The sequence below is a fragment of the Sus scrofa genome, chromosome 4 (assembly GCF_054392235.1).
Source record: "Sus scrofa isolate SSC_HxYL_T2T_F1_AM1 chromosome 4, Sscrofa_HxYL_maternal_Yorkshire_Landrace_v2.0, whole genome shotgun sequence".
NCBI classification, from domain to species: domain Eukaryota; kingdom Metazoa; phylum Chordata; class Mammalia; order Artiodactyla; family Suidae; genus Sus; species Sus scrofa.
The window spans coordinates 2,421,248-2,446,700 of record NC_139386.1 but is presented as its reverse complement, the minus strand read 5'-3'; the positions used below and the strand labels follow the sequence as shown (position 1 = coordinate 2,446,700).

Genomic DNA, 25,453 nt, shown 5'->3' with positions numbered 1-25,453 from the left:
TGGGCCGCGCCGTCCACGTGACCCTGCGGGCCCAGCCCGCGCCCCCGGAGCGGGCCCGCGCCTGCGCGCGCCGGCCCGCGTGCGCGCGCGCGCGCCCCAAGCCCTCCGCCCGTGAAGCCGGCGCCCGGACTGCCAGGTCAGTCTCCTCGCGCCCGCTTGGGCGGGGGCGCGCGCGTGGTGCGGGGGCGCGCGCGTGGTGCGGGCGCGTAGCGGGGCGCGCGGGCCGAGGGCAGGCTGCCTCCCGGCGTCCCGGGACCCCGCGCCTGGCGGCCGCTCCAGCGCAAACGCGGGCCTGGCGGCTGCCACGTGCGCCTCCCAACCCGGGGGCCGGTCGGGGCGCCGTCCGTCCGCCACTTATCCCCGCGGTAACCTGATGCCCCCCGCTCCCAATTCTGGGGGCCAGCGACCCCCGGCCCGAGTCCGTTTTCCCCAAGGGCCGGCCGGGAATCTCGCTGTCCCCCCATTCCCTGCTCAGTTTCCTCCTCTGCACAGTTTGGGGGGACTTGAGCTCTGGCACCTCTGCCCACCACAACCCCCGGGGCTTTGCTGCCTGACAGATGGAGGGGTGTCAGTGGATGTCGCCAAGGCTGAGCTCCAGGTCCCTGTGGTACCAGTCGGAGCCTCTCAGACCCATGCTGGGGCAGGTAGCCCGGCGGGCCCTCATCCATCCAGGCAGTACCTTGGCTTCCAGCAGGTCAGCAGCCCTGTCCTAGGTGGCTTACGCCATGCTCCTGTGCTCTGGGTGGATGGCTGGTGGCAGAGTTGGGGTGGGCAGCATGTTACCTCCAAGGCAGCAGAGCAGCTGTTGCCCTGGCCTCCTGGCCTTCCCAGGTGGAGTGTGGTGACCCCACAGGTGGGACCCTGACAGTGGTTCTGGGGTTGTGGGATCCAGGCCAGCAGGTCACTGTGTGGTGGGCACCCCAGCTTTGAAGGTGGACATGCCCTGCGCCTCCTCTCTCGGCTGGCCGGCTCTGCTGTCAGCCCGGCATGTGACAGTAAATGCCTGGCCTCCATGGTGTGTGGACCCAGAGGGCCCTGCCCCTGGGCTGGCGCTGCGTGGAGCTGCGGGCTAGGGAGGGAGGTGGACGCAGGGGGCCTCTGGCCTGGCCCAGCGGAGGAGAACCCTTTGCAGCTCTGTGCAGGCGCCGTGCTTTGCGGACCTTGAATCCTCCCATGAGGTTATTCATCCCACTTCTCAGATGCGAAGACTGAGGCCCAGAGAGGAGGTGTCTTGTCCAGCCTCTCAGCCTGCAGACCTTGGTTTTCCCATTTGTGAAGTGGGTTCTGCTTGGCCTCCTGGGCAGGCTGCTGTGAGGAGTACAGGGGACTCGAGACAGGCTTGGGGTCTCCCCCCCACCACCCAGGCCTCCCTCACTGCAGGTATTTGGGGGACAGGCTGCCGCCCCCAAGCCGTGCCCCCACGGAGTTTACCAGTCAGTCTGTGTTAGGCTGTGCTGGACTGATGGCGGGTCTAGCTTCCGGCCGTGGCACTGGGCCTCCTCTGGGGAGCAGGGAGGGTTCTGTCACCTGAGTGGCAGTCCCAGGTGGTTTGGAATCTGGCTCTCGGCAGCCAGTCAGGCTTCGGTTTCCACTGAGGCTCCCCACTTGGAGCACATACTGGGGGCTGGGTCCCCATAGGCTGTTCTCAGGACGCACCCGGGCCCCGTCCCCATGGAGCTGGCAGTCGGGGGAGGTGTTCCCCCCCCCACGGACAGGGGATGACTTCCAAGACCAAGTGGAGGTGGGTTGGGGGTTGGCGGGGGGTGGGGGAGGGTCGCCCCAGGAGGGGCTGGTGTGGCTGTGTCATCTTGGCACGTCCCTGCCAAGCCTCACCATACCGTCTCTCACTTGGGACAGTGACGCTGCGCCACCGATGGGGCCGTGTGTGCCGACAGGTGCATGTGTCCAGGTGGGGCTGCAGGCACTGAGGACCAGGGAACGGCACAGGTGGAACCCTGCCCCCTCGGACCCTGCCTTCGGGGCCTGGGCTGCCTGGCTGGCTGGAGGGCCCCACGCTTGGCCCTGCTGTTTTTCTGGCCAGGAAGCCAGGCCTGGAGGGATTCTGAAGGCTGGAGGAAACGAGGGCAGATCCTTTATGTGGAGCAAGGCTCTGTCCACGTCCCCGGGGCCAGAGTGTCTCTTGCCACCTCGGCTCTGGGCAGCAGCATGGTGGCTCCACTTCCAGGTGGGGAGGCTGAGGCTCGGAGAAGGTAGTCGCCAGGGTGTGTGGGGTCCCTGCTGTGTGCAGCCTGGTCTGTCCCCCAGCAGCTGGGAGTCATTGTCCACCCGTCCTGCAGTGAGAGGCCAAAGGTTGCCGAGGCTCCTCATGTCCCGAGGTCCCTGGGCTGTGGTGGCTCAGGAAGGAGGCTGACTTCGCCCCCGGCCTGCTGCTCTGAGCCCCCGGGCGGGCGGGCAGGCTGGGAATCTGGAAGGCTGCCCAGGCCAGGGGTGGCTGGAAGCCTCAGCTGAGCCCAGTTCCTGCCGCAGTGACTTTTCTGCTGCCCGGCCACCCTGCCCTGGCCTGGGGCCTGTCCCTTCCCCGTGCCCAGGCCTCAGTGGGGAGGGCGTGTCCTCCGCGAGCCCTCACAAGGCAGGTGGTGTGGACGTTTGGGCGTGAGCACATGAGCCATGGTGCCCGAGGCCTCAGGGGGCCTGGGGGGGACTCAGGCCTCCCGGAGACCAGCGTTCTCGTGAGAAGGTGATGCTCCGGCAGCAGGGCTGGGGGGGTTCTGCTGTTCTGGGCCATCGAAGCTGGAGAGGAGTTTAGGAGAAGCTCACCCAGGAGTGAGGCCTGAGCCCGCCACGGCTCCTCTCACTGCCCCAGGTTCTTTGCCGGGTCTTCTCAGCCCCTGCCTTTATTGTGCATCTACTGTGTGCCCAGCCTGAGCCTGGCTGGGTCTTGGCTGAGTCCAGGGGTGGGTGTCCGCCAGCAGGTGAGGGGCTGGAGCAGATCCGTGGTTGTCAAGGGGACGAGTCCCAGTCGCTTGGTGCTCTTTGAGGGGCTCCCACACATCCTCCGGGAGACGCTGGGTTCCCCCGCGGGAGGCGTTGCTGCCGTGGGTAGATGGAACCCCCAGACTGCATCAGGCTGTGCTTCCAGTTCCTGACTCAGATTCCGGGTGCAGGGGCGGCGTTGAACGTTCTAGAGCGGGCTGGTGGGATGGCGTGTGGTGCGTGGCCTATGGCTGACGTGTGGGAACAGGACCCGGCCAGGCGTGGAGGGCGCTGCAGGGCCTCTCCCCAGCACCCAGGCCTGGCTGCCCAGAGCACGCTTAGTGGATGACGGGTCATGAGCCGTCTGGCTTTGGGCCAGCTTTTCTCCTCGGGGCTCTCAGTTTCCCTTTCTGCAGCGGGGGGGGGGGGGGCTCTGACCTGCTGTCATCAGCCCCTCCGTCCCCCAGCCCCTCCTGGGAGCTGCAGGGGCCTGTTCCCACGGCCCCACTCGCCACAGAGACCCCGAAGCCCGGGCTGGCGCAGCTGGAGGAGCCCTGCCCCATCCGATCCCCGTGGGATTGGAGCTCCGGCTGCTCTCCTGGCCTTGGGGCCCCTCTTGTGACTCAGGCTTCCTGGAAGAGGCTCGAGAGGGCGACGAGGATTCCCTGCCACCCCACCCGGAGTTCCCGCCACTGCCTGTGCGTCCCATCACCGCCCCACGGCTGCATACGGTGGCCTTTACCTGCTGTCTGCTCGGCGCCTGCCCCCGGAGGGTGCCTGCCTGCTGCTTCTGCTGTCACCTTCCGGGGACCCGCTTCTGGTGCTGGGAGAGGCCCCCTCCTCCCTCCCTGGTCTGGCCCCGGGCCCTGCCAAGCCAAACATTTTCTTGTCTTTCATCTCCCCATGGGGTCGGCTGCTGGGCCTCCTTCTGGCCTTCGTTCCTGGCCTGCTGCCCTGTGGCCCATCTGCTGGGAGTTGCCATGCACAGCTCAGGGGGTGCCTGAGGGTGCCTGGGGCTCCCCACAGTGACCTCGCCCTCACTGTCCCCTCCACACAGCCCCAGGGAGCCCAGAGCCATGGCCCCAGCTCTGCCAGGCCTCTCGGGGTGACCCTGAGCTAGCCCCTGCCCTTCCTGGGCCTCAGCTTTCGTCTCTAGAGAATGAGGAGGTTGGAGCAGACCCTGGACCCCGCAGCAGACTGGGGAGGGACCAGAACAAAGCTGGTGGCCTTGCTGGTTAAGCCTGAGTCACCCGGGAGCCAGGTAACCCACCTCTGGCCCTCCGTCTGCCCCATGTGACCCACTCGCTGTTTGTGGTCTCTGAGGCCAGCGACCTCGGGAGGGGCTGTCCATGGGTGCCTCAGTTCCTGCCCGTCAAGCTGTGCTCTTGGGTCTGGCCCTGTGCCAGGGCCCAGGGTCCTCCAGGGACAGTGCCACCCGACACCAGGAACTTATGTTGGGGTTCGGGTGATGTCCAAACAGCATTCTCGGTTAGGGCTTTAAGCTCAGGTTCGGTCATGTCCCTTCTGAAAATCCAAACAGCCCAGGACTCTCATAACTGCTGCGGGCTCTGGGCTGCTGGGCACAGGCTGGATCTCCCAGCCCACATGTGTGGTTATGCATCGCATGTGAAATGTCGCTGTGGCCATGGGCCTCTCTCCTGATGGCAACTGTGGCCCCGAGGCTAGAGGGACCCCGTTTATGAGCTGGACCCCTCGCGATGGGCTCATAACCAGCGCCCTGCGTTCCTCTTGGCTCCGTCACCACATCTTGGCTGCTGTGTAGGGGGTGGGGGACCCAGGCTATGGGCTCTTCCCTTCCTGTGCCTCTGGAGGGCCTGCCAGGCCTGTACTGAGAAGACGGAGAGGGGTGGTCCTAAGCCCAGCAGGGACCGTGGGTGAACAGGACCTGCAGGGGGCCGCTTTGCCCTCCTGGAGGGGTGTCTTCTGGGCTTGGGGGGGGCGGGCATCCCAGTAGCTGGAGGGCGGGGTCCTGGGGGGCGGGGCTGGGTGGAGGCAGCTGCAGGCTCCCGCCCCGGGGTAAGAGCATCCTGAGCCTGCCCTGGGCTGGAGCGGCGCTGGTCCAGCCCGCCGCCTCCATCCTCACGGTCGGCTGTGTGGCAGTGGCTGTTGCTGCCTCGTCTCCCAGGCCACATACCCCACTCAGGGTGGCGGGCGTGTCGCGCCCGGTGCCCCTTCAGCTGGGGCTGTGCGGTCCTTGTAGAGTGGCCTGGAGCCCTCGTTTACGGGTGTGAGTGGGGGGGAGGATGGCCCCCACCTGCTTATCCTGTCCTGGGAGACCCTCCTCTCTCTGGCCTCAATTTTCCTTATTTTTCTCTTTTTTTGGGCCATACCACAGCTTGTGGAAGTCCCTGGGCCAGGGATCGAACCTGCACCACAGCAGCGACCTGAGCCGCTGCAGGGACAATGCCGGATCCTTGACCTACTGAGCCACAAGGGAGCTCCTTTTCTTATTTCTCGAACAGGTCGGGGAGGACCTGCCTCCTCCTGGTGAGCGGGCTGGAGGTCCTGCTTCCGCCTCTGCTGTAACTCACCTGTCCCGGCCTCGTTCCGCCCTCTGTAAACGGAGGTGGGAGCCCCTTCTGTGGGCAGGTTAGGGGTGCAAAAGGGGGCCTCCCAAGGCGAGCCGAAGGGCTCTGCTGATGGGGAAGCAGCCCTTCCCCGCTCCCCCCCGCCCCCCCCCCCCCCCCGGCTCCTCCGTGGCCTCGAGGCCTGGGCTGTTCCCACGGTGGCCAGGCAGCCGCAGGAAGCCATCTGGAGGCCTGTGTACCCCTCCCCCCAGCTTCCCTGGCAGGAAGTCACCGGAAGGGCCGTCCCAAGGGGCCCCCAGGACTGTGAGGACAGCCAGTGGCTGGGGGTCCCCGGGTGGAGCGTGGGGGGCAGGGAGCTCGGGGGACAGCCGGGCAGAGCCTTGCCAAGCATGTGGGCTGGAGTGTGGGCCGAGCCGATCGTCCACTGTGTCCACGCACCTTGTCAGCCAGCCTTGCCCCCCGAGGCCCCAGACGAGGCGCAGTGCGGCTGCAGCCCACGAAGTCTCGGTCTGCAGACCCGGACGAGGCCGCCGCAGCCGGAGCCCTGGGGGAGTGTGTGACCTTAGGGGAGGTGTGGGCTCCGGAAGTTGGAGGGGGAGACCCCAAGCCGCAGGGCAGGGGCCTGAGGAAGAGACTCTGAAGCCAGCTCAGGATCAAGGAGGAGGGGCCGGGGGAAGGCGGTGGGGGACGGGGCTGCGGGGCCGAAGAGGGCAGCCTCCGGGAGGGTGGGGCTGCGGCTGGGGGTGGCAGGAGGCGAGGTGGAGGTCGCAGTGGTCGTGCCCGCTTTCACTCTGCCCCTCCCGCCCCTCCCTCGGGACCTGGGCCAGACCCCCAGACCAGCCTGTGGGTCTGGACTCAGTTGGCACAGGATCCGGGCTGGGCTTCCGCCCCTCGGGACATGCCCAGCTGCCCTGGCATTTGCCGCAGCCCCATGCCCATTGCCTGACCCGAGTGTGGCTGGCCGGGCCTGGGGACCGTTCCCACGGACACTGCCAGCTGGGCCTGCCTGGCCCAGGAGGGACGCTGAGCCCTGGGGCCTCGAGGCTGTGGTCTTGGCTGCTCTGCGCCTGCCTGATGCACTCCGGTGTCAGACAGCTCCGCCTGGGCAGCCGTGGGGAGGCCACGGGGCGCCCACCTTGGTTTCCTCTGCTTCTCTCCCTGGTCCCCTCCCTCCCCTGCCCCGGGAGGCTCTGGCGCAGGGGCCTTATAGGCAAAGCCCTCCCAGAGAGTGTGCTGGGTACCCCGCCCCTACGCCGCCCCCCAGGAAGTGAGCGTGAGAACCAGGGCTTGGGGCGGATCCGGGATCCAGGAGCCCACTGCCAGGAGGCGTGTCTGCCGGCCTGTCCCGGCTCAGGAGGGTCGCTGACCATTGCCAAGCGCCTACCGTGCGCCAGGCTTGCTCTGTGACCCAGCCTCACCGCTGATCTGTTAGTGGAGGGTCAGCTACCTGCCCGAGCAGAGTGCGGCTGACCTCACCCACTGCCTGTAACGCGACACTGAGTCCCACGCAGCAGGGAGAAGGAAGGGTGCCTTCTTTAAGGGGCGTTGGCTGCGTACGTGACCAGGAGTGCAGGAGGCGGGGAGGCCCTGGCGCTCGTTGAAATGGGAGAAGCTTTAGGGGTGTTGGGGGAGCCGTGGGCCTGGAGCCGGGGAGGCTGGCCTTGGGACAGTGGTAGCCTCAGCCCCAGACTTCTTCCTGGGTGCACCGTGTTTTCTTGGTGGCAGCTGAGGGGCTGGGGCTCTCCACGGCCCTCCGCTTCTGTGAGGGCGTCCGGGTGGAAACTGGGTCAAAGATCAGAGCTCCTCAGTGTGTTGGGGGTGTGGTTGGGGCAGGGGCTCCTTGGCAGCCAAGGGTCCCTCTCCTTCTCTTGCTGTTGCTGGGCTTGTGGCCTGGGGGTGCCTGGGGGTCACCACCTGGTCACCATCACACAAGGACCTGAGCTGTTCTCCCTGAGAGCTCCCTTGGCCTGCAGCCCAGCCGCAGCCTCCAGTCGGTGCTCGATGGTTGTGAGCTGGTGTGCAGGCCTTCCCGGAGGCGGGGTCTGGGCAGCACAGGGGAGCCAGGAGGGCCCCTAGGTAAGTGGCACCTGTAGGCAAAGGTCTTGTGGCAGCGCGGGACGAGGCAGGGACAGAGAGCTCCTGGCAGAGGGCACAGCAGGTGCAAAGGGCCAGAGGCTGGATCTCTGTGGCAGGTCTCAGCAGCAGCAGGAGGACAGATGAGGCTGGAACAGCCTGAGAAGAGAGTGGGTGCTGAGGACGTCATAGGCCTTGCTTCTGTGTGACCTGGGTGCCATTGGAGGGTTTCAGCCAAGGAGGACAGGATCGACTTGGTGTCACCATGCAGGGAGTAGGGGGCAGGGTGGGGGTGCCAGGGATGCCAGCGGGGGACTGGCTCCAGGCAGATGCTCCCCAGATTCCTGGCCACCCCAGGTGGCTCCAAGCACTTGGCCCCAGGTGTGACCATGCCACCACCCCAGTGGCTCTCTTGTCCCGAGCTGGGGGTTCTGGGGAGCTTCCATTTTCTCACCTTGCACTTGACTCTGACGAGCCTGGATGTGGGACTGCGGAGACCTGCCCATCTCCTCGCAGCGGTTCTGATCCATGTACCCAAAGCCCGCCTGCCATGGTGGGCAGCTCCCTGCCCTTTCCTGCCTCATGGCCTTTGCTCAGGATGTGCCCTCTGCTGGGGCAGCCACCCCCCTTCACCCAGTTGGCTCTCTTAAGGCCAAAGGGGGGTGGCATGTCCTTCTGTGTCCTACTGGGTGCTGTCCAGGACGCCACCTGGGCCAGCCCAGCTCTCCGGGGATGTCCTGCCTGCTTACGATTGAGTGGCTCCTGGAGGCGGGAAGTCACGCATGAACGTGCTGTTTGGTGGAGGAGGTGGCCTCGCCCGGGCGAGGGTGGCCTTGCCCTATGGATCACTGCCCGTCTCTGCTCCCGTCTCTGGTTTTAGCGCTCAGTCTGTGAGGCTGAAGGCACAGTCAGGGCCCTGCACACCCTCTGAGCCGGCGCTGCCTCCTGCCAGGCCCGTCGCAAGCGACTGTGGAGGTCTGAGACCCCTGGTCACTCTCTGCGGGGCGCCTGTGTTTTAAGTTCTCGCAAGGCTTTGGCACATCCCCCACTCTTGAAGGCCAGCCCCGTCCCACCTGGGACCCTGGGGGGGCCCTTCCCACCTGGTCTGCTGGGCCTCTGTCCCTTCAGGCCTGTCAGCACCCTCGGCAGCCTGGCGCAGCCCTGATGGGCTGGGAAGGGCTGCCAGGCACCTGCCACCCCGTGTCACCTGGACCCCCGTCCAGCATTTCTCCCTGGTATGTGCTGTTGCTCAGTCCCGGGGGTGAAAGGAAACCAGAATGACCCAAACGTCCATCGGCCGAAGAGCAGAGAGGCTAAATGCCATCTCCCCACCCCCGGGACTGTTACTCAGCCACGAGGGAAGGTGTCCTGAGCTGCGTCGAGGCATGCGCCACCCTTGGAAGTGTCACGCTGCGTGAGAGGAGCCGACACAAAGGGCCACCCGGCGGTGGTTCCGTGGGGGCCACGTGTCCAGAACAGGCAACTCGTAGCCATCAGGAGCAGATTCCTGGTTGCCGGGGCGGGGTGGGGGGAGGCGGGCCTCCGGCGTGGGGTCTCTTGGGAGGCGAGGCCGTGATCTGGAGCTCGGGGGTGGTGACAATGAGACGACGCAGGGCACCCGCTGAAAATCACTGGAGCGCGCACTTTAAAATGGTTGAAACGGTGACTGTGATGACCGGTGAATTTTATGTCAATTCAAAAAAACAAAGTCAACAGCTCCCCTGCGCCACGTGGCCTGGCTTGATCGGGTCGCGGTTTGTCTGCAAAATAGGATTAACTGGCCGTGGCCCGGGCTGGCGGCAGGCAGGGACTTCATTCGCTCTTCGAGAAGAAAGTGAAGCCAGCACTTGCTCGCTGCTTGGGACGCGGGGCTCAGCTGCGGGGGGGACAGGTAGGCCATGCCCCGTCCCGGGTGTTGTCCAGGGAAGGTAGGAGGTGGCTTAGGGGCAGGTCGACGACTGTGTGCAGAGGGTCCCTGCTCCCCTCTCTGTGACCCTGGCCCCCCACATACGTGGCCTGGCTTCTTTGTCGGGGGTGTGTCACTGGTCTCTCCGCCCTGGGGTGTTTCCATTGCTGTGGGTCCCCAGAGCCCGGGCGGCAGGGTGCACGGGGTGCAGGCATAGAGTCGTGGCTGGGGGTGTTGCTGGCAGCCCCATCTGAGCCGGGCACCTGGGCCGCCCCACCCCACTCTGCACCCCGGGCCCTGCCCTGTGCGGGGCTCACAGAGCGGCCGAGGGGCAGATAGAGCCAAGGGGGCACACACTTGGTTGTCTCTGTCCTGTCCTTACTGTGGCCTTGCTGGACCTGCCAAGGAGGGGCTGCCGGGCTTGCACCTCCTGGCTCTGGGCATTTGTGCCCGGCGTGGAGCAGGTGCTGCCCAGCGCCTCCTGGTCCCCGAGATGCTGACCGGCAGCCATCCTCCCGAGTTCTGACCAGGCTCTGCTGGAGAAGGCCTGGGAGCCTGGCCTGTGTGTGACACTGCCAGGTGGGGCCGAGTTCCTGGGCCCTGGGTGCCACCCTCAGGCCAGTGCCTCTGAGCCCTCCCCACAGCGTTCCCCTTGGGGGCCGTGCAGCCCAGGGAAAGCCAGGCTGTGGGGTGGTGGGAGCTGCCTGCCACCTGGCAGCGATGCACAGGGCCTCCCAAGGGCCCCTGGGCTGGAAGGTGCCTCAGCCCCTCGTAAAGGCCGGTAGGTTTCCCGTCCCTCCCGGGGATCCTCAGGTCCTTAGGTCACCCGCTCTGATGGCTCCCTGCTTCCTCTCTGGAGACAGGCACACAGTAAGGGAGGCGGTGCCGGCACCTGGGTGCTGATGCCTGGCTCTCCAGGGCGCGCTGTGCAGCCTCTGGCTGGGAAAGCAGCTCTCTTGGCCTTGGTGGGGCTGCCTGTTGGCGGGGCTGCCAAGCGGGCGGCAGGGGCAGTGGGGAGGGTGAGTGGCTGGGCACCTGGCGGGGCTCCCTGTGGTGGGGCCTTTCTGCTGCCTGCTCCTGCTGGGCCCCAGTTCTCAGGGCAGGGGATACCTGCATCCAGGAGCTAATCCTGCCACCCTCAGGTCACTGTCCTGAGGCACAGCCAAGGTGCGGACACCGGGGAGGGGCTCGGGGTGTCGGAGCGGCCGGCCCTGGGCTCTGCCCCCTCCCCTGTTATGATGGTCACACAGGGACCGCCAGCGTGGCCTGCCTGCCACTCCTTGTGGCTACGACCAGGGGTCTGCAGGGTCCCGTTTCACAGATGGGGCCTGGGCTCAGCGAGGCGAGCAGGAGGTGGGGGTCTGGCCACGAGGCTCTCAGACCCTCCCGCTGGGGAAGCAGGGGCGCCCGGCTGGCCTGGCGTTGCCGAGGCGGGTCTGTGATGTACCTTATTGCTAGGACCTGGCTTCAGAAACATTCTGGAAACGCACCATCGACTGCCCCCCCTTCAGATCCCCGTGTCCGTAGAGAATTAAAGCTCAGAGACGTCCTTGGGGCAAGGCATCCCCTCGGTGTCCAAGAAACCCACGGGGAGAATCACCAACGTGAATGTGGGCTCCCCGGGATCCCAGGGTCCTGTCAGAGCCCTGTGGCTACCCAGCACGTGGACGCGTGCGAGGGACTCCGGCAAGGCTGCTCGGGAGGCAGCGTCTTGCTAGACCCAGGGGGACAGCCAGCAGCAGCTCCATGAGGGGTGGCCTCCTAGTGAACCCACGTAACAGATGAGCAAACTGAGGCACAGAGAGGTTGAGGGATGTGCCCCACGTCACGCAGCTTGCAGTGTGGGAGCCAGAATGGGAAGCAGGCCAGGCTCCCCATCTGGCCACATGCTTGGGGGGCAGGTGCTGTGGGCAGTAGCAGCTTGCAGGAGCGTGTGGGGCAGAAGCCTGGGTATGGGGTATGACAGGGAACTGTTACCTCCCTGCCCCTTTGTCCCCAGAGAGCCTGCCTGGCCTGGGGGTTTGAGTGGGGCTGCCTCATGCCTTCTCTGGGCCTCGTGTTCCCACTGGTCAGGTGGTCATCGGCGCCCGCAAAGTTACGGGGGCAGGTGGAGCCTCAGGCTGGAGGCTGCATGCTGCAGGAGGCAGTGCTGGCATTTCTGGGGGTGTGGGCTGGCAGGACATGGGGTTCTTGTGTGGGTACGGGGTGGGGGGGTGGTCCCCGCCATGGTCAAAGCCTCCTGCGGCTCTGCTCTGCTTAGGGTCGGGACTGCTGGAGAGCAGAGAGCAGGGCCCACGGCTGTTTCGGGGTAGATGTGGTTCTTTGTCCGGCCAAGGGCCCCGCACGGGCTTGGTGGACTGAGAAGGGGCCAGCGTGACCCTGACATGCTAGTAGCGCCGAGGGGCATTTGGAAAGGGAGTCAGCTCGGGGAGGAAGGGCAGCAGCATGCGGCCCCCCTGCAGGCCCTCGGCGCCAGGTCGAGGCCGCATGTCCCGTGGCTGTGACCGGCCTTGACGGGCCTCGGTTGCCCCTCTTGCGCTGGCTCTTTGGGGGTGCCGGGGGGCCGCGTCTCCCTGCCAGGCCGGCCCAGAAATAGCCGTGACCTTCCGCACCCAGCTTGGCAGCGCCCAGGGAGGAGAGGCGTACGTGCGCCCGGCTGGGGCCCTGCAGGGCGGTGGGGCTGGTTATTTTGGACGTGGCCTCCCGAAGCCAGGTCAGAGCTCTTTCCCGTGGCTCCTGCCGGCCCCTCTGACGTGCGTCCACCCGGGCCTTGGCCAGCGGCCCTGGCGACCTCTGGGATCTCGCTCACCCTTCCTGCCCGCCTGACCCCCTGGTGCCCCTGCGCTCCGGGGCACCAGGGGAGGGGACCCTGGGGACAGAGGCAGGCGCCTGGACAGCTAGTGGAGGGCTGGGCCTCAGTGTCCCTTCAGGGGCTGTTTTAAGGGGGAAGGACATAGAAAGTGCCCCCCCCACCACCTGCAGCCGCCTGGGGCTGGCAGCTCGGCCGTGTGGCCTCAGGTAAGTCGCTGATGGCATGGCCTGGGCGTCAGTTTCCTCACCCACACGGTGGGGTGGCGGGCGCCTTCCAGCGCTGGGCTGAGGGTGGTTGTGGGGGGGCTGTGACTGTGCGGATGGGGCAGGAGTGCTCCGGCCTTCTCCCGTTTCGTAGGACTGGACACGGAGCCCAGGGGTGGGACAGCCATGGGGGGTAGGAGCCATGGTGAGCTGGGCAGTGGCCGAGTGTGGCCTGGGGGTGCTGGGGGGCCGCCTTTCCATCTCCTTGAGGAGCACGCATCCCTCCTGCTCTGGGCCGGCCTCCGGGTGTGGTGCTGAGCAGAGGGGCCGCCACTCCAGGTGCTCCGAGATCCAGTCACCCCCGGGACTCGCAGTGTCCTCCCTGCAGGACGGGCCGGCTCTGCGCCCCGTCTCCCCAGTGTGCAGTGTTTGAGGGCAGACCGTCCCCCCCGAGGGTGCTGGGGTGGGACCCGACCCTGCTGCCTGTTGGGGTGGGGGTGCCCGGGAGTGGGGAGGTGCTGGTGCCTGCTGACGGCCCGTCTTCTCTGCTCCGGCTCTCCTCCTCGACTCCCTCCCTGTCCTGCACTGTCCAGGAGTCCCAAGGAGTTAGCCGCAGCTGCTTCCCCCCCGAGAGGGGCTGGGGGCCGTGCCCAGCGTGATTCAGGACCCACTCTGCAAAGCGGGCATAGCTGGAACCTGCCTAACACGTGTGCACCCCGCCCCTGCCTTTCCGGCCACGTGACAGCTCCATGGCAGCTACGGGGTGCAGTTCCGTTTTCCCACCTCGCGAAGGGTGCTGATGTCTCAGAAGGGCCCAGAGAGGTGAGCAGGTGGGCCCAGGGCACACAGCAGCCAGGGGCGGGCTTTCTCAACTGCCACGGGCATCCCAGGGCAGGCCTTGTTCCCTTACCAGCTGGGGACCCCCTGTGGGGCCTCCAGCTGATCCTGGGGGCTGAGGACTTGGTGGGCAGCCTCCTCCTGGCCAGTGAGAGGTCCCGTTAGGCCACATGGACCCTCTGTGAAGGCCCTGGCACCCACCCCTGTTCTCTGAGGCCCCAGCCTGGGGGCCCGGTTTGAGCCCAGAATTCCCTCTGCTGTTGAGGTCCTGTGTATTTGCTCATGGAACAGGAGCGGTTGGGGCTCTGCCTGGGGAGGGCTTAGCTCTTGGGGAGGCCAGGATTGGGGGCCTCCTCTGGGCCTCCTGGGGGCCTCCACGTTCCTGGCAGGGGTTTGAGCGGCAGGGGCGGGGGGGGGGAATGGAGGGCCTCTCAGGGGCTGTTAGCTTCAAGTGGCTCCGTGAAGCTCCCTGCCCTGCTGGGACACCACGCCCATTCTGGGCACCGGCCTTTAGGGGCCTTGGAGACGTGGTGGTATGATGCCAGGGGTTGGTGCCAGCTCAGCGGGGCCCAGGAGGAATGGGCGGGACGTGGGCGCACGTCTAACCCCGAGGGCAGGGCAGGTTCCGAAGCTCTGCTCCTGTCTAGTCTGGGCCACAAGTTCCCAACCCGAAACCCTATACCTTAGAGCGCCAGGCTCTGGGCTGGCAGCAGCCTCCAGCATCTCAGATTCGCAGCCCTCCGGGAGAGGGGAGGCTGGGAGTCAGCCCCGCTGCACGTGGGAGTGCAGATCCTGGGCCCTGAAGTGGGCGGTGAGGCCTGGGGCTCAGACAGGTGGACCCCCCCATCTCTGGGCAGAGGTCCCTGGAGGGTGGGGTGGGGGGGCTCGCCCGTCCCAGCCTGGGTGGAGGCCTCCCAGGTCAGACGCAGGTGGGGTGTGGGCCAGGGGGCGTGGGCTATGTGGAGGGTCGCTGCGGGCGGCAGGTCCCCACCCCGCCGGGCACAGCATCTGGTCTGGAGATCCCTGTGTGTGGCACAGGTGAGTGTGTGCATCTCCGACACACGCTGACAGCGGCGCTCGGGCCGTGTCCACACGGAGACGGGGTGGGTGCTGAACGTCCCGCCTGAGCTGTCGTGGTGCTGTCTGTCCCCTTGCTGGGTCTCGCAGTCCCGTCCACCAGCACACGGTGCCCTCTGAGGTTTTTATCCTCCCGTGGCCCCGTCCTGGGGGGCCTAGGCTGGTCGGTGGTCCCTGGTGCCCCTGGGACTGGCTCAGAGGGAGGGGTGGGGAAGTGGAGGGGGGGCTGTGGCTGGAGCAGGGGAGGGTCCTGCCTGTGGTGGGGGAGGGGCAGCCAGAGGGAGGGCACAGCAGTGGGGACGAGGCCCTGTGGCAAGTGTGTGGGTCCCAGCAGAGAGGCAGGTGGCCTGCGTGGCCGAGAAGGGCTTAGAGGACTGGCTGAGGCACTGGGGGGCTGTGACGGGCTGAGCCTGGGTGGCGAGCCCTTGGGAAGGGCCTAGGCCTGGGGTGGCGGCCTGTGGGGACTCGTGGGACATGTGGATGGGGCCGGGGGTGGTGAGGTCATGAGGCAGCTCTCTGGGGGGCAGGGGGTGGAGGCCCTTCCTCCAGCTGGGAACTGCCCCCATTGCTCACCTGGCTGAGGGTGGGGCATAGCATGGCCTTCTTGGCGGCCTCTCTCTGCCCTTAGGAGGTACAGTCGTGGGGGCTGGGTGAGCCTGAGATAGCCCCTCCCCCTCACTCCCTGGGCTCCACCCCTCCTGAGGTCCCAGGCCTGGGGCCGCATCTTGGCGGGGGAGGGACGGATGACCCTGACCCTGGGAAGCAGGAACAGCCCCTCCCCCTCTGGCGGGGGCTCCCACTTCCTCAGGGTTTTTGCAGGGCCCTGGATCCCAGGCCGGGGTGGGCTGGGCCGATTGGCCTGCGAGCTGACCTTCTCCCTGGCCTCATGGAGGAGACCCAATAGAGAAGCTGAGAGCTGAGCTCAGGGGGGGCTCTGAGCAAGAGCCTGAGAGGGACAGACCCTGAGGCCCCCTGAGCGGTCCGTGGAGGGCACGGGGGCTGCTCAAGTCGGGGGCAGGCAGCAGAGGGCGGGGCTGTTTCTGCAGGGGCGGCTGGGGGGTGCAGGGGGCTCCCCCTCCATCAAAGGAGCGGCCCTGGCACCTCTCCCAGCCCGCAGTGGGGAGACAAGCCAGAGACCCCCACCCTGCCAGCTGCAGGGTCTGTGGGGGGGGGGCTCTGATTTCCACCCCGCCACTCCCCGGTTAACTGTGTGCCTGCCCCCTCCTGCTCCTTCAGCTCTGGCTGCCAGCAGTTACAGGGCCCTGGGGACTGTCCATTCCCCTGCAGGCCCCAGAGCCCGGCCAGTTGGGGGGGGTTCTCCTGGCCTCTTCCTGGGCCCAGGGCACCGCCGCGACCTCAGATTTGCGTCCCAGCCCCCTTCCTCGGCTGGCTGCTGGGCTGCCCTGGGAGCTATGCTGCCCCTGCCCGAGCCCCCGCCTCCTGGGCGGGCGGACCGGCAGGCGGTCTGGGCCGGAGGAAGGCCCGCCTGGGATAAAGCTGGGCTGGGGGTGCGGCCTCTGCCGGATTCTGGGACTCTGGACAGAGGGTGAGTGTCTGAGGCCTCCTGGCAGGCTCGGGGGTGGGTGAGGACCAGGACGCGGGCACCTAGGAGGCCGGGAGCCCCCGAGGGGGCGGGGCCCAGGGTCCCCAGGCCTTCCTGCTCCTGCGCTCAGTTCCCCTGCAGCCTCAGTGCTTTCCTCCGTCCAGTGGGTGAGGGGTCCCTTTCGTTCCAGAGCCCAAACTGGACCGTGTTGGCACGTACCCTCCCCTTCCCGGCTCTCTGCCAGTGCTGTGCACCGAGCCTGCGGGCCGCAGCACTCCTGCCTCAGTGGTGCGGGGGAGAGGGTGACCAGGACTGCTGGTCGCACGGACAGAGGTGGGATGGGATCACAGGGCACGGCAGGGACTCAGGGCCAGCGGTGGGGGGAGCCAAGTGCTCCTGAGCCCTCTGTGGCCGCGTCCCCTGTTGTTAAGTGAGGGTCAGGGCACAGGGACCGCGTAGTTGATCATCTGTTGTCATGTTGGGGACAGAAAGGAGACGGCTAGAGTCACTGCTTCAGGACAGCTGGGTGAGCAGCTGTCCCAGGTCATGTGGTCACAGGTGCGCTTGGAGGTCCTGAGAGGTTGGCATGGCCCTTAATGCCGTTTCGGGGTTTGAGCTGTACGGGGACCTGCTTGGTCTGTGTTTAGTCCCCTTGCATGAACCAGGGGGAGCTCAGGGGTGCGGGACCTCCGGCTAATACCCTCTGGCCCCGATCATCTCTAGGCTGTGTCAGGAAGGGGGCTCTCCCCAAGGGGTGGCTGCCAGGGCTGGCTGAGCCCGTCATCCGCTGCTGTCCACTGAGGGGTTGGAAGAAGTTTCTACAGCTTTCTAGCTGGTCACAATTGTGTGCAAAGGAGGAGGTGCTGGGCTCTGAGCTGGGGGCCTGCTGCACGGTGGCTGGTGCTTGCAGCTGGGCCACCTGGCGTCCCCTCCCGCTGCTCTGCGGGCCTCCTGCACATTGGCGCGCCGCAGGTCCTGGGCTGTGAATCCCGAATGTGCGCGATGCATTGGAGCAGCGAGAACCAGAAAACCAGGCTCCAGATGGCTCTGCTCCGCCTCCCCGGCCTCGTGCAGAAAGGGGCTCAGAGCCTGCGGCCTCAGATGGGGGCGTGGTGGGTGAGGGTGACGGAGCCAGCAGGCGTGATCCGGATCCTGGGCTGGCGAGCAGCCCTAGACGGGCTCACTGTTGGCCATGGGGCTCGCAGAGAGTCTGCTGCGTCCCCCTCGGGGGCCCTACCATTGGTGTGGGTCCTGAGTCTCTGCCCAAAGGCCACCTCCTCAGAGAGGCCTCGGTGTTTGCCCCCGCCCCCCCTCCTCCCATTGCCTGGTTATTGTGGGACCCCCCCCACGGACCCCCATCCCAGACTGAGGGTGGGGTCCTGGGGTCTTGCTCACCTCTGACCCCCAGCACCCACTATGGGGCCCTGAGCCAAGAGGATGCTGCGGGTAGAGGGGCAGGGGTCAGTGGACCAGGCTGAAGAGTCAGAACTCAGCTTCGCAGGCCACAGGGAGCCATAGATGGTGTGTGAGAGGCAGCTGGGTGGGTACCACCTTCCTGTCTCCAGCCTCAGGCCAGGCCTCGCTGTGGCACCGCTTACTGGGTGGGTGGGCCCCTTGATCCCAGTATCAAAACCATATTGAGCCTCCCTCTGAGGCCAGAACGCATGTCTCTCTCTCTCTTTTTTGGCTGCCCCGCGGCATATGGAGTTCCCGGGCCAGGGATCAGATCCAAGCCACAGTTGTGACCTAAGGCGCAGCTGGGTTAACGCCAGATCCTTGACCCACTGCGAGTGGCTGGGGATCGAACTTGAGTCCCAAGTGTGCTGCACAGCGGAAACTCCAAGAATACTCGATCTCTCACACGCTGGTGGGATGGGTGAGCCGGCTGGCTAGGGGGGCTTGGTCGAGAGAAGGGAGGGGTGGGGAGCTGGGGATCCCTGGGATTCCCCTCCCCTGAGGGGGTGGGGCGGGTGGGCATCCTTGAGGGCAGCCCTGTGTCCCCGATTTGGGGTCTCAGGTGGGGTCCCGGGGTGGAAGGGGCCTGGGGGAGGGGCCTGGGAGGCAGCACCCTGATGTGGGGACAGGGGTCGGAGGCACTACATTTGGCCTTGGAGGACGCCTAGGTGGCCGCGCTGAGACTGGAGAGGGGGGTGGCGTTCTGTGCTCTGTGGGGAGGGTCCTACGGGCAATGCCGACGGCCAGGCTGTGACTGCTCCGTGCCAGGCCCTGCCGGGCAGCTGCTGTTGTTTCCATTTTTGCTGATGAGGAAGCGGAGGTGCAGAGAGTAAGGATTTGAGAAGATGTTTGATCCGGAGCCTAGGGAGGTGGGCTGCAGGGGGCGCACAGGGCAGTCCCCGGGGAGGGCTCACAGTCAAGGGCCTGGAGGCCAGGTGGGAGTTCCGTGGGAGTGATGCTTCCCCAGCAGGAGCCAGGGCAGGGGCGGGTGGGCTGGTGGCAGGTGTGGCCCAGGTGGGACCTGGGTAGCTGGGGAACAGGTCACCCTGGGAAAATGCCACATTCTAACCATGCAGGTGACAGCTTGGAAAACCGAGGCACAGGATGGAGCAAAATCTCTGTGATGAACCCAGGGGCTTGGCTCCAGGGCGAGGTGACCCCTGACCCAGCAGTGCTGCCTGATGCGGGTACCTGCATCCTCTGGGCAGGACTGTAACCACCCGGCCACCCAGGCGGGTCTGGGACGTGTCTCCCCAGGGCAGGGTGGGGTGGGGCCGGCTTTTTGCCTGTTCTGGTGGCTTCTTCCCCTGTGTGCCCTGAACTTAGCGCAGCCCCGGCACTGGGAGATACTCAGGGAATGTCTTTAGAGTTGAAGGAGGGAAGGAGCGAATGCCAGCTCCCTGGTGCCCCTGGAGGGAGTCCTGGGAGGGGAGCAGGGGCCAACGGGGGGAGGACTCAGAGCCAGCACTGAGGCCCTGGGGAGGGGGCAGCGTGGGGGTGGGATGTCCGGTCAGTGATGGGCGGGGATTCGGGCAGAGGCCGGCGGCCCCAGGTGCAGGCCCCCATGCGCTGGACACCCGGAGGAGCTGCGGCCAGTGTGTCACCATGCGATGTCCCAGGCAGCCTGGCCAGTAGGAGCCATACCTTCCAAGCCACTGACCCCTGCCATCTGCGCCCCAGCTGTGAGCTCCAGGCAGGAAGGGCTGCACCCGGGGCTGTGGGTCAGGGGAGGGGCTGAGGGAGGCGGCTGTCTCAGGCCCTTGGGCGGGGAGACACCCTACCCCCTTGGCCGCAGGGGGCTCTTGGGGGCAGAGGGGCACGTGCGCGGGACTCAGGGGTCCTGCTTCCCTCTTAGATCTCAGTGTCCTCGTCTGAGCTGCCTCCTGGTGGCCACCGAGGCCCTTTCTGGTCATCGGTGCCTGCTGGCCCTTTGTCCCCTGGCCACCCCTGCAAGCAAGGCTTGCCATATTTCTTTCAGGTGGGATCCAGGGTTTGGAGAGCGAGGTGTCACAGCCAGTGTGGGGTTTGACCCCAGGCCTGAGAGCCCAAAGCCCGGTCCCGACCTGGCAGGCAGGCTCGGCCTTGCCTTCCTGTTGCTCCTCCGCTCAGCTCCTTTCCTGTCCTACAGGGGCCCGGCAGGGGAGGGGCCAGGCCCTGGCCAGGACTGTGGCAACGGCAGGCCTCAGTGGCAGTAATGGCGCCTGCCAGGTGGGCTCCGGGTGGCCACAGGGTCAGGAGACCCAAGGGTGGCTGGTCTGGCTCGCCTGGCTGCCTGCCTGTCTGCTCTGTGCCCACCACTGCTGACAGCCAGGCTGGAGCCCAGCAGCCTTGCCCGCACTCACACGGGTGCCCATTTGCCCAGGGAGGTGGCAGTTGCAGCTCCCTGTCCGCAGTAAAGCTGTAGCCTGCCCGGGCAGTGCTGGTGGCTGATGGTACATGAGGGCGGGCCACTTGGGTTGGCAAGTGGGTACCATGCCTCTCGGGGCACTATTAAAGCCAAGGTGTGGTGAGGGTGGCCCCATGCAGCGCCCGTGGGCAGGGACAGAGCTCTGGGGACGTGTTTGCAGTCCTTGCCTCCATCTGCAGCCCCCGGCGGGTGGAACAGGTGCCTTCCCCGGGTGGAAACGCAAGCCTGATCCCAACAGCTCTGCTTCCAGGTCACAGCCTGGGCGCCCCGTGACTGGCTCGGAGCTGGCACCACCAGAGAAGCTGGCTTTCCTTCCTGGCAGTGTCACCATTTATAGAGGAGGCCACTGGCCCCAGAGAGAGCAAGGGATGGCCCGGGCTGCACAGGGCGTCAGGGCAGCAGGTCAAGCCCTGAGGATGAGCTCATCTCCTCCAGGACGCCTTCCCCGACCCCCTGACCCTCTGATTCTGCCCCCCACACCGCTGGCCGTGCCACTGACCTGCCCGCAAGTTTTCCTCCTGCTGCTTCCCATCCCAGCAGTGGGCACTCAGGAGGCACTGGAGGGAGGGTCATACTGGGGAAGCTGCCCGAAGGTGGCAGGTATTGCCAAGGAGCAGTGAGCTCCCCGTCACCAGAAGTATGCAAGCTGGCGTATAGGTGGCTTAGATGACCTTTGAGTTTCCTCTGGACTTCAAGAGCTAAGATCCCATGATGGGTTCTGGATGTTTCCCAGATCTGGATCGTTGCCCAGAACGTTGGGTAATTTCTCCTTCCACAACACGTGGAGAGCCCCCTGGTGCCAGGCCCAGTGCTGGAGGTGGGCGGGATCAGCCCCCGGCCCCCTCCTTCGGGGTCCGGACACACTGCTCTGATGGGCATGTGGCTGGGGGCGGGGGGTGGCAGGAGGAGAGGCAGCGGAGCTTGGTCAGCAGGGGGTGCTGGCTCTTTGGTGCTGCGCGTGCAGGGCAGGAAGGCTCTGGGAAGGTTTCCCCGGGGATCGGGTCTCCCCTCCCCGCCCCCCAGCCCGTGTGGACTTGGGCTCCCTCTGGGAGGATTCCAGGAACGGCTCCTGCCCTGATAAAAATAGACTTCTCCGAAGGGCTTGGGACGGTGCCAGTTGCGGCAGGTGCCCCCTAGGCCTGGCCAGAGCGGGTGCCCCAGGCAAGGGGGACGGGTGCTGGGGCTCAGATTTGTGGCCCGAGCGGCAGGGTGGCCCCGGGTCCCAGGTGCAGGATCGCAGAGCGTGATGGGAGAGGATGCACATCCCTCGACCCCTCTGAGCTGCTGTTTTGTTAATATGGTGACCTCTGTGTCACGTTCACGGACGGTGTCTGCACAGTGTCTGAGGGGACAGACCCTCAGGACGCTCTCAAGGTGAAGACCGGGGGTTGGGTACTGAGTGCCCAGAGCTGGCCTTCAGGAGGATGCTGCTGGAAGTGGGGACCTAAGAGCCCTGGAGCGGGAGTCCTGGCCGAGCCCATCCGGTTCTGGGTGGAGGAGCCCTTGCCTGGGGGCTCGGCCCCTGGCTTGGCTGGGGCCGGGCTTTCTGCCGCTTTTCCGCCTGCTCCCCCAGTGGGGGTGGGAGTGTGGGTCCCAGGCATGGCTGACACCCCGGGATGTGTGGGGGGAGAGTCTGGGAGGGGGCTGTGTTCTGGGCTGGCCCTTGGCCAGTTCCTCCCACCCCGCCCCTGTGGCGCTGACCGATGATTGCAGGGGCCAGGCGGGCTGTCTGGGAGCTGGACTCAGAGCTGGGTTCCCAGCGAGGCCAAGGCCTCTGGGGATCCTGTGTGCCGGGGTGACTACCCACCCTGCTCCACCCAGTTCCGGGGCCTGGGGGCTGCCAGGACAGGTACAGGGTTGACTGCAACGCCAGGCTGCACTCTTGGGGCTCGGAGTCTGGGGAGCACGTGTGTTCCTGACCTGGTGCTTCCAGGAGGTGAAGGTGAAGCCTGTTGGTGGGGGCAGGCCCGGCCCAGGGGTGGGGGTTCCCATCCCAGAGGCCTCAGGGGGAGGGGCCTGCCGGGGAGCTTTGGAGGATGAGCCATATGGAGCCGCCCCTGGGTGAATGCTGCCTTGCTGTGTGTCCCCATGCCTCCTCTGCTCACCTGCACACTGTGGGGGCGCCGGGGAAGACAGCAGTGGAGATTGAGCAAGGGCCAGGGAGAGAGCATGGCTGGCAATGGCTGGCACCTAGTAGGTGCTCGGGCAGGGGAGGGGGCCACTGGCTTGCTGCTGGAGAGCCAGACCATGCTGGGGAGGTCACCTAGGAACCCCATCTGGGCCATAGGCCCTCGCCTTTCTATTTTCCGCGTGCGGAGCTTGCCCACCAGGCCTGGCCCCGGGCCGAGGTCCCCGCCAGGAGCCCGGCTCCAAGCTGAGCGCCTCCGGCCTGGTGCAGCCCCTCCCTCTGAGCTGCGGGAATCCTTCCTTGGAGATGCGGCCGTGGGGAGTCCCAGAGCGTTCTGGGGGGCGCGCACGGGTGAGGGGCGCCCCTGCACCGCGGGAGGAAGGCGGGCTGCGTGGGCAGCGCCCCCGCCCTTGCGTTTCCCCTTCCTCTGCAGCGCTTCCTCTCCGGGCCCGGCCCTCCGCCGCCCCTTTGTTTGCGCGGGCCGGCCCGTGGTTATATTTAGGAGGCAGGTGTGGGAGCCACAACTAGCCGGGTCGCTCGCTGGTCACCGGCCACGCCACCCACGTGACGCCCGGGCGCTATAAATAGCCCCTGGCAGACGGGCCGCGGAGCACCCGCGGGGAGGCCGGCGCGCTCGGCTCCGCGTACTGGGTCTCGGTCGCCGCGCCCGGCCGGCCCCGCGCGGATGGAGGCGGCGGCGGGACGCCTGCGCGCGGGTGAGCCGGGCGGGCGCTGGGCGCGGGCGGGGGGCGTGCCGGGAGCACCCCAGCCCCGCCCGGGGGAGGGAGCCGCACCCCTCGGAACCAGCGACCGCGGCCCGCACGCACCGCACGGTGGCCCCCGCACCGCGGGACAGGGTGCCCCCGCCCGCGGCGCCACCTGAGCCCGCCGGGCCCAGCCCTGCCTACGGTGCTCCCGCGGCCCCACCTTGGCTCCCCTGGGACCCGCTGAGCCCTAGTCCTCCAGCCTGTCCCCGGCATCCTATGGCGGCTAGGTCCAGGGAGGCTGGCACTCTCGGAAGCCCTCTGGAGTCCAAGGTGGCCAGCTCTTAACGAACGGGCTGTGCCACCAGGAATGAGTCTCCAGGACTTGAGGTTCAGGAACCCCGCGGGGGAGCAGTGTCCCCGCGCCTGGTCTGGTCAGGGCCCAGGCAAGTCCCCCCTCTCTGCCTGGCCTGTTTACTCCTCTGTGAACAAGGGCCAGGCCCGGCTCCCCTGAAAGGTCAGGAAAGGGGGGCTGTGCTGGACTCAGGAGAGGGCTCCGAGCCTGCGGGCTGGGCATGGTGGGGGGGGTTCCCAGCGCTGCCTTGTGGGCCAGTGGCAGGGAGTGGCCTGGGGGCTCCGCTCAGTGACCTCATCAAGGGGGTGTGGTCAGGACAGAGGGCCCCTGTCTGGGAGAGGTCAAGGCCAGAGTGAGCTGTGGGGCTGCCTGGGGCAGGAGGGGGCAGTCACTGCTTTGCTCCCACATGGGTGGAGGCCCCAGACACTGTGGAGACAAGTGCGCCGTGTGGCGAGACCTCAGCCCAGCCTGGCAGTGATCTTGGTCTAACCTTGGCCCAGACCCTGACCCCATGTGGCTCAGGCCCTGCTCCGTGCCCGTGGCCAGTCTGACCCCTGACCCCTGCCAACAGGTGACACTTGAGGCTCACTTGGGCAGTAGTGTGGGGTGATTCTGGGCCCTCAGCCCTGAGGGCCGCCCAGGGATGCTGGCAGCAGAGCCAGGCCATCTGCCCTTGTCCAGGGGGTGTCCCCAGGTGCCCAGCGGCTGTGGGCGGTGAGGTGCGGGGTCAGCCCCTCAGGAGGAGCCTGTAGTCCTGTGGCCTCCTTGGGCCTCTCCCTCCGTTCTGTCTGGTAAACACGTGCGCACTCGGGAACACCCCACAGCCCCAGGAGGGGCGGGTGTTTGTGTGCTGCTCTGGGCACCCGCGGCGGGCTCTTTCCTCGCCTGCACTCCCAGCCAAAGCTCGCTCTCTCTGGGATGGTGCGGGTGCCTGCCTGCTCCCTGTCTCCCCCCCAGCCCTGGGGGCCCTCTCGTCACCCTCCTGGACAAGGCAAGGGGCAGAGGGTGAGCTGTGGCACCTGCCCTGAGCCCGGAGCAGAGGTGAAACTCCCCCGCTCCGCCCTGCCCCGCCGACCCCACTCCCCCCTGCTGTCTGGGGTCCCAGTCGCGGGCCCTGCCTGCCTCTGGGCTGAGGCTTCAGGGGCCCAGGCTGCCTGGCGGGCAGCTGGGGGAGGGGGTGCTGGGCAGGGGCAGAGGTAAGAGGTGTTGGGTGGGGGGGTGCGCAGGTGGGATGCCGGCCCTGCCCAGGGTGCCAGAGGGACCCCGGGGGACAACTTATTTGGCCCCTCATTGTGCAGATGGGGAAACTGAGGCCAATGACGTGCCTAAGGTCTCCCAGCCAGTCCATGGGGTGGGGGTGGGGCTGGGTTTTCCTGCCGGGGCCCCTGGCCCTGGCCCTTCGGGGCCTGGAGAGGGAGAGACAGGCATGCAGGTGCTTGATGGCTGTCTCTGTGCCCAGCGACGTCCCTCTCTGAGGCTCTGTCACAGTGAGACCCCTCTCCTGGCCGCCTGCCTGGCCATCACCTTGCATGTACCTGGTGGCTGGCCCTGGCCCTTTGGCCCCTGTGGTCTGTCCCTGCTTCTCAGCGCCTGGAGGCAGAGCTGGCTTGTTTACCTCGGTGCCTGGCCAGCCCTGCGGGCGAGGAGTGGACCGTGGCCCAGGGGCTGAGGTTGACCGGAGCCACAGGTTTCCCCGGGGGCCGTGGGAGACGTTTAAGGCAGTTCATGGCTTTTTAAGGCAGTTCATGGCTGTGAATGGGGGCATCACACCCCATGGTGCTCCGGCACCTTGGCCCCCATGCCTGAGCCCCCTCCCAAAGGACTGGCCCCCCCTGAATAATCTGGGCTTGGAAAATCCACAGAGGCCAGAATTCCGCAGAGGAGGGGTGACTGTCGGGGGGGGGTGCCGTGGAGGGGCCCAGGCTGATGTTGGGGGTCAGCACAGTCTTTGGGGAGGTGTGGGTCCCTCCCTCCGTCCTTCTCTGCCCCGTCCTGGTGGCTGTCCTGTCGCTCAGGGCTCCGGGTCAGCCCTGGTGGGAGTGCTCCTTCCTCGAGCTCGCGGGCGGGGCGACCGAGGCCCAAGGAGGGTCCCTCAGCTCAGTGGCCCTCAGGGGCGCCGGGGAGAAGCACTGGCGTGACCGCGGGGCGGGGGCTCACCTGCCTTCGCTCTTCTTCATTTCCTCTCTTGTTCCTGCAGACGCCGCCTGCTGCTGACCAGCCTGGGGTTTATGGAGAGGGGCTTGGAGGGCAGCTCTGGGTACCGCCGCGCCCAGCATCGCCGCCGCGCCCGCTGCTGAGGCCCCCGCGCCCCCGGCCCTCACCATTGCCCTCGCCCGCCCATGGCCCCCGCTGCCCGGCCCGGGGCCGGCTCCGCCGCCTGAGCCCCCTGCCCGCCTCCAGGACTCGCCGTGCCCCGATGGGGTAACGTGACGGCCGCCCCGCGCCATAGCCGCCGCCTGCCCGCCACCCC

At 67.0% G+C, this 25,453-nt stretch overlaps 1 protein-coding gene across 1 annotated transcript; it reads left to right on the top strand.

Annotated features, from left to right (window-relative positions):
* The first annotated feature begins 10,182 nt into the window (after positions 1-10,182).
* LOC146403639 (uncharacterized) lies at positions 10,183-25,408 on the top strand. Its single transcript, XM_085024285.1, has 6 exons — positions 10,183-10,243; positions 10,381-10,481; positions 11,462-11,626; positions 12,221-12,480; positions 13,071-13,299; positions 25,181-25,408. The coding sequence occupies exons 1-6, from the start codon at positions 10,183-10,185 to the stop codon at positions 25,406-25,408; spliced, it is 1,044 nt and encodes a 347-aa protein (XP_084880411.1).
* The last annotated feature ends 45 nt before the right edge of the window (positions 25,409-25,453 follow it).

Coding starts and splice junctions, on each gene's coding strand:
- LOC146403639 (XM_085024285.1), top strand. CDS start 10,183: ATGCACAGGGCCTCCCAAGGGCCCCTGGGCTGGAAGGTGCCTCAGCCC. Junction 10,482..11,461: donor CGGCAGGGGCAGTGGGGAGG/GTGAGTGGCTGG, acceptor CTTTGTCCCCAG/AGAGCCTGCCTGGCCTGGGG. Junction 12,481..13,070: donor GCTCGGCCGTGTGGCCTCAG/GTAAGTCGCTGA, acceptor TGCACTGTCCAG/GAGTCCCAAGGAGTTAGCCG.